The following is a 7820-nucleotide window of genomic DNA, read 5'->3' as shown; positions in this document are numbered from 1 at the left end:
CAGGATGAATCACTTGCATGCAGGGTACTTGCTATCTGTGGCATTGGTTCCTCAAGTTTAAAAAGAAACTTGTTAAAACAGTAAATTCAGAGTTATCGCTGAAACTCTCTCCTTAATCTGCCCTAAAGGGATGGTAGGATGAAACCTGTATTATTTTTTGTTGAGATTTTTTTTAAAAGTCTTTCTTTCACAACTGTTTTACTTTCTTTAGAATCTATTTTTTGTATTTAATTTCCTATGGAGGAAAAAACTTTCATGGAAGGTTTTGGTATTTGGAGTGGCCTGAATAGCCATTTCTGTATGCTGGATGAAACATGGGCTTGCCTTCATGTATGTGTAAGAACTAGATGAATCTTGCCCTCCTTCACTGGATCATGTAAGCCTTACTTACACCAGAACTTGGAGAACATGCCATCACAGTGCTCACTAACTTCGTGGTGTGATTACAGAGGATAAGTATAGTAGCATGCTTAACAATCAACCAGTCTTCAGGTATAGGTAAACACACTCCGCGGTGCATGGTTCAAATTCATGGGAAGGGGAGGAAGAGGAGGTTGGAGGATGAAGGAATAAGAACTGTGGTGGAGAGACATCACATTCATGTTTTCACTTCAAAATGACCAGTTCATCTTGCTGTGGAGAAAGTGGAAAAGTAGAGAGTTGATCCTTGTCTCTGTACTTGGCCAGACCTCTTTCAGCCTTCACAAAGAGTTTTGCCTGATCCCTGGTGGTACTCTGATCACACGCTCCGGGAGCATTACCTGCTGTCAGCAGCAAGATGGTCCTCAGGAGAAGAGCTGACGTGTTGCACACCAGCACAGTGTGGCAAATGCTTTGCCACTGGCATTTCCTATTGAAGGAAGGGCACTGTCCCTTTGGTACTGCCAAGGCACATGGTCATTCAGTGTTAGACCAGGGTCCTGCTTCCCCTTCCCCCACAGCTCTTCTGCTTCAGAGAAAGCACGCTCCTTTCTGCAGGGGCTTTAGTTATGCAAGAAGTTCCCCAATTCTTCAGTAGCTGTTTGTGTTAATACCCTGCGGGGGTATCAGAGTCCTGGTGCCTTAGGCTGGTTTCTGAGAGTAGACAAAGATGAGATTTTTTTTGACTTGGCAGCCATCAATATGGGCTGTAGGGAAGCACAGGAGCTGGGGGAGGAGGAGAGTGCATAGTTGCTTATATAGACAAGGGGAGATTCTCCCTAGACAAGGCAAGGAACAGGCTATAGGATAGATGTGTTTTCTGGAGTTTTCTGGAGGATCATACTGATAGTAGATGGGCAGTGGAGAGAAGAAAAATACTATCTACTTGCATATTGGTAGGCAGCAGGGAAGGGGGCTTTCTGGGATTTTTGTATTTGTGGCTCTCCATAGCAGGTGGCTGAGACCGTACTAAAGGAGAAGAACTTGCAACTTTTCATAGCAAATACTCTGTGGGAGAAGAGAGATGAAAAGGGAATACCAATGCACGTGACCCTGCCTCTTTTTGGAGGCAGGGATAACCACCCAAACAGGTTATGTCCAGTGGGTGGACAGAGTTGATATATTCCATTTAGCTTTCTGTGGAAAAAATTGGTGAAAACTAAGATGTGATGATCCTGCTGCATTGTTTGTCCGTTACTTTTCCTGGCTTTTTGTTGTTTGTTTTTTTCCCTTCTCTCATTCCTTCTGTTTTCTCCTTCTTGCCACAGGGCTATTCCCTTAGGGTTGTAGAGCCCACCTTGTCGCTGACACACACCACAGCGTTTCACTTGCTTGCACTGTGTTTTTCATGCACGTTGAGGCTGCACTCTCTTTTTCTCTCTCTTTCTTGCATCGTCACAGTTGTATTTGGCTGCCATGGACAGTAGCAGCCATATGAGCTGGCAGCTTAAGCCCTCGGACAGTGCACGGACATACTGGTAACAGCGCCCGCAAAATGGAACAGGTACTGGAAAAAAGGTCCTTCTTGCTCAACCTCTTCTCCAATCCCAACCACTCCCTTCATCCCTGCACTGTTTATCCCAGGCCAGTGCCTTTTATTTCTTCACGTTCCTTCCCTCTGCACCTCCCACCCCATTCCCTCCTGCCAAGGGTTAAAATTAAAATCAGTTTTGCTCTGATGCAGACTCAAGGAGCAGTATGAACATTGCAAAGGTTTCTGGTGCACATTGTGAGGGTTATGCCTCAAAGGTTAACTCACAGCAGCTTCAATTCCGAGTCCACGCTTGAGAACAGCTTGAACACCTAGTACTGAGTGCTGCTCAAATGTAGAACTAACCTAGTACTGAGTGCTGCTCAAATGTAGAACTAACCTTGCCCTTCAAATGCAGAATAGAAGTTCTCTCATTACAAGAAGCCCTTTTCTAGAAGTAATGAGAACCAATCTGGCAGTTTTCAATTGGGACTGGTTGTCTTAATTCAGCCTCTTGGCTTCCCTTGAGACCTGCTGCTTTTTTATTTGTCTTGACTGGTCATAGCAGCATGTGCCCAAACCACCAATACCTGTTTGGCACACGCTTTAAGCTCCTCAGTAGGATTTTTAATTTGTCCAAAGATCCTAGCTGGTGATGGTGGCCTGTCCTGAAGAGTTACGTCATTACCTGTTAAATCTGTGTGCAGCTTCTCCTTTTATCCTTGCATTTAAAGTCAGGAAGGAGCAAGTTTAAAAAAAAAAAAAAAATAAAAATAAAATCCCTAAAGGTCCAGGCATAAGCACTAAGATCTATTTCATTCTGTTTCAAAATCTTTTATTGTTTTCTTTGTTCTGTGTGTGTCGAAATCATCCCATCCATGCCCCACAGGCTCTGTGAGCAGGGCCCTCCTAGTACCATTTCACGGTCTAAATTCCTAATGGGCTGTAGTTGCTGATATCCTCCAAGATAGCCAGAGTTTATTCCTTTGCAGTGGTCCATGACAATGCCATGTGCGTACAGAAAGAGTAGGTGATCTGCATTAGGCCTTGTAGTTTTTATCTTGGTTGAGTATAGGGTATAATTAGAGCTCTCAGGCTCATCATACTCATCTGGTGTTGAAGGACAGTGTGGCTTGAAGGAGCACAGAGTAAGTGGAAGGGGTTGGTTCCAGTTGGAAAAGAGGGTCAGTTGCTTTTGACTCATGCAGTCAATGACCCATATCTTACATTATGTTCCCAGAAATACATGTCCATAAAGCTGCTGTTCCTCCTTTTCTCTGTTGGGACTTTTGTCAGCCTTGCATTGGATTCCTTTCCATCATGTTGCTGCTTGGTCTGCATTCTTGCTGCCTCTTGCCGTTTGTCTGCCTGCCTTGTGACATGCTGGGAAGGGTGCTGTCTGAACTGGGTGTCTTGGTGCCCTCTGCCATGGTGCATGAATGCAAACAAACTTGTATTGAAGCATGGTGCTAGCACCCTTGAAAGGCTCACAACTTTCTTCAGTCTTAAGTCTTGCAAAGATTGCTCTTGGGTGTGGTGGTTTTTCTGCTTTTTGGTTCCTGCAGGTGGTATTGTAGTGATGCTAGATGGGTCTATAAAATATTGCTTGGTGGGGAAGGAATTCTTGTGTCTTCATTCTGGACTTGATGTCTCCTCTGGGCTGAAACATGACCTGATCTCGGTCTGCACTGTCTTCTGTTTACCTAGGGTTACACCCCAAGTTTAATGTGGCTGTCTGCAGGGCGAAGAAAAAGGCATTGCATTCTTTCCAAGACTTTAAAAACAAACAAAACGAACAGAAGCTCTGTTCTTTTGACTTAGAAAACTTATATTGCTTTGAATTCATAAACCCACTGGCTGGAATTGCCTGTTTCCCTGCATCTTGTACCTCCTGTACATAATGATACTGAACCGTGTGTGTTTACTATGCTCTAGCTACTTGAGAGAACTTTAATCCAGAAGCTTTGGTCTCTATTGGATTTACCTGAATAGCTCTGGCAGGAAATCAAAGTCAGGGTAGCTGAAGAGAGATACGTGTGGGGGTTTTAACCACAAATAGTAAATGGTTTATACTTGGGAGTCGTGGTTTCACATGGTAAGTGATCTTCCAGCATAGCTCAGTTAGCTGTGAAGTACTCATGTTCTGCACAATTCACAGGAGTCGGTAGAATTTATGGTCTTTAAAATGAACCGATTATTCTAATATTTTTTTTGCAATCAGTGATTCCTTTGTACACAGGCTATATGTGTTAAGCACCTAACCTATGTGCTGGCAAACCATACCTATGAAAGTTTATACCTTCAACAAGGCTGAATGTGAAGGAGAGACTTTTTTTTTTTGAGAAATGCAAAAATAAACTTGTGTGCAATCAGCTGTGTTTGTCCTAGCTGACTGGTAAGTGACTGAGAGGAGTGCTGTGTTGAATAGCACAAGCCACCAGGAAATACGATAACAAGAAGTCTTTTAGGTACTCTCTTTAGGGTAGCTGACAGTGTGGTGAAGGTATGAGTTGAAACTTGTCCTCCGTGCTGTTTTTGAAAGGGTAAACAAGAGTGTATAGGCACGTGGGTACTTCCAGCGAGAGTACTGGAAGAATGACTGCATTGTGCATGTTCTTTAACCTTCTGTGAAAGCTCCTCTTTAAAGGAAACTAAATGCAACTGTATGCCTGCACTCTGTCCGGGTTACCTCAGAGTAGAGTCCAAGACCTCCTTAGCCCTGAATTGTGCTCAGTCTGTAAGTCTTTAGAATTACTTTTAAAGGAGCTAAAGGGTTAATTGTTTTAACTATGGATAATATAGTTTGGTTTCACAATCATGCGACTGGCAAGCTTCTGCCGATACATTTTCATCTGCTGACCTGTCCAGATGTTGGGATCTCTGTATTCCACAGCATCTTTCCTCTGCTTCCCAGTAGAGGATGCACTGAGGGACGTGAATGAGGGACTGCTGTCAACAGCATGTGGAGCAAAGCATTTGTACGTGGAATGCAGCGACTGAGGATCCAGCGCACGCTGATAGAGCTGTGCGGGTTGTGAGGGGTGCACAGTGAAGTGTTAGCTCTCTTCTTCCAGCTTTCAATCATACTTACCGTGGTCATTAAAAATACACTTTAACAGAAGGAGTAACTGTTTCAAACTGTAATGGAAAAAGGTACAAAGGCACAAAAATCCTGAGTTAAGGAGAGAACATCAGCCCTAACTCTGACTACTCTGAGTCTTGATTTGTTCCATGTGGTGGATTGCAGGTAGGTCTGAATGTAAAATTCCCTCTGCTTGACTGTCCAAATCTCATGTTCCTGATTACTTTTAGTGACACTTAAATGACTGTGGGGTGTCTTCTTGGTGGAAGAGGAATTGAATTCTTCTTGACTTCTCCCTCCATGATGGGTGTACTTTGTACATCCTTGAAATGCAGTTTGTGGCCCCTCTTGATTTTAATGCTCTAAAGAAAGTTGATGTTGCATGTTGTGTGCTGAAGCTATATGAATTGTCCAAGAAGATGCACAATAACATTCTGTGATCTGAGACTTTTTTCTAAATACTTCTTACAAAACCTTAGCACCTGGAAGTTCTCTGCTCATACTCATTTCCTATCATGTGTCACATATAGAATACAAATGGAAAATGAGTAATCAAATGCCTTTTTCCTTTCTGAGACCTTCTTGGCATGATGTTTGGCTGGTAATTTCAGCATTGCGCTACCTGAGACATGCCCTACTTACTCTATGAGAAAGTTCTTTAACTTCTAAGCCTCTCTGAGCCCTGTGGGTCAGTCTCATATGTTTTACTAATGCCCAAAACTTTATTTCTGAAACAGTAATCACATTTAATAAGATGTATAGAACATAGTCCTTAAACTGGCTCAGCTTGGTATTTTCTACCTTTTTCCTTCTCAATGGCAAAAAAAAAAAGCTTAAAAAGAGAACAGATGTACCCTTTGTCTTCTAAATATAGATGCCAGTTCTGGGGCAGAGTTTTATATTAAGATCCATTTTCTGCAGAAAGTTTTCCAATTATGGAAGACACTAAAAGATGAGTGTGCAAATAAGCCACAGGTGTCTTCATCTTGTGCTGATGTGGTCAGCTCTGCCAGAGGAGCAGTTTCTGTCTTCTATTATGCAGAGGTTCAGCCCAGGTCAGTCTTTGAAGGAAAAACCAATAAAATACTGTTAATTCTCTGAAAACCGCTTTGGATAGCTGAGCTTTGGAGAGCCTAAAGATGCCTCATAATGTTCTTTCCCAGTGGGCAAGATAAATCATACCTCCTGGTGAGGAACTGCCTTTCAGTTGTCTCTTTGCCAGCTTAACCAGCTATTTTATGTGGTTCAGTTTTAAATGTGATAAAAAGTCAGTATGCTGAAGAGCACTCTTGGGAAGTAAGATGTGGGTATTATAGAATTATTCAAGCTCCAGCTGGTATAAAAAGAGGAATAAAATGACTGTCCTCGTTGCTTCGTTGTTAGTATCATGGTAGCAGAATCCCAGAAGCATTAATGTGATCACGATGAAGGCATTGAACACATTGGCATTAAGAGGCAAAGTCTTTTGTTCTTACTGCTTGGTATTATTTACATGCTTTTCAGCTTATTATTCAAAGCTGAATGACATATGTTACCTTAGTAGCTTATGTGAGCTGTTAGGATTACCTTGCTTAGAATAAAAAAAGAAAATAAGAAAAAACAACTGCCCCCAAACCAAAACGACCTGTCATCTTTCTGACTTTCTTTTCTCACCCCCAAGCTGGAGTCTTGTCTGCTACTGCAGAGTATGCAGGTTGGATCCCAAGCCACAGTGGATTATTACCCATCTGATAACTGCCAGCTAATATCTTCCTTGATGGCAGCCTGTTTCCAGCCTGGCAGGGCCTGTTCTTTCTTTGGCATAAATTGTGCAGAGATTCATTCTTCCACACTTCTTTCAACCTGCCCATCTGTGATGCGTGCAGTCTTCTGATGCCCTCATTGCTGTAAAATGCAATGAAAAAATGCAGTGCACACCTATTTTCTTTTTAACCTCCTTTTCTGGCATGGTTGAAAGCAATAACATGACTAGGAGGATGAAGGTTTGAGTTGGGTTTTTACATCTGCATCATTTCCATTTCCCTCTCTTCTCTCAGGCAAAGTATGGCATATTTTGATGCAATGAGTATTGGATTTTCTCCTCTGTAGAGGGCTTGGATAAATCATTAGCCCATCTGCACTGACCTGGCCAGTATCCTTGCAGCAGGCTGACTGTGTTACTCAGAGTGGACTGTGCAGTGACTTGTGAACTTTCCTTGTCAGACTGAGCCAGCAGCTCCTCGGTATGCTTGCTGTAAATACAGACCAGCTGGGAGGTGGTCGTAATCTGTGGTTCCGTGTTTACATTGGTCATTCTGACTTACTTTTCTGTTTTTTGTTTTTTTGTCTTGTCTTCCTCCAGTACACCTCCAGCATGAGAGCCAAATACCTCGCCACCAACCAACCTCGTCCAGATGCTGGCAGTGTGCATTAAAATGAAAAAGCAAAAGCAAAAATACAAAACCCACACATGCAGTCAGACTAAACAATGTGCCAACTGCTGTGCCCCTGTGCTGTCCTCATAGAACAACCCTGCTGTTCTGCCCAAAATCCAGTGCAGCTCCTTCTGTTCCTCCAGTCCAGACCACCCCTCCAACCTGGTACCTGCCCACTGGAGTGGAAGCCCCTTTTGAATTTAAGCCTTCACCTTGCTGTACCTGATGAGTGAGAGAGCAAGCGTGTGCAGGCAAGCAGCTGAGAGCACCCAGGCAAGAAACTGGGTCCACCTGCCTGGGGGCCAACTTATTAGAGTAGCCTATCAGAAAAAGTTGGTGAATATCTTCTACCCCTTTTTTCTGTCTTGTTCCCCAGAGGGACTTGGTGAAAGATGGTGGTAGATCTTCACTTCTGCAGGGGGATCAGCAGTCT

The 7820-nt window shown here is 43.2% G+C and overlaps 1 protein-coding gene across 1 annotated transcript in view; it reads left to right on the top strand.

Annotated features, from left to right (window-relative positions):
• Positions 1-7407, top strand: part of TTYH3 (tweety family member 3) — a gene marked incomplete at its 5' end in the record, with an annotated part of 24261 nt that extends 16854 nt beyond the window's left edge. The window contains one exon of the mRNA XM_010287520.1: positions 7315-7407. Coding sequence (XP_010285822.1) covers positions 7315-7386 — 72 coding nt within the window. The remainder of the gene's footprint in view (positions 1-7314) is intronic.
• Between the last annotated feature and the right edge of the window lie 413 nt (positions 7408-7820).

Source organism: Phaethon lepturus, unplaced genomic scaffold, assembly GCF_000687285.1.
Source record: "Phaethon lepturus isolate BGI_N335 unplaced genomic scaffold, ASM68728v1 scaffold49205, whole genome shotgun sequence".
In the NCBI taxonomy this organism is placed as follows: domain Eukaryota; kingdom Metazoa; phylum Chordata; class Aves; order Phaethontiformes; family Phaethontidae; genus Phaethon; species Phaethon lepturus.
Note: the sequence above shows the minus strand (reverse complement) of the source record. Positions and strands in the feature narration are given on the sequence as shown.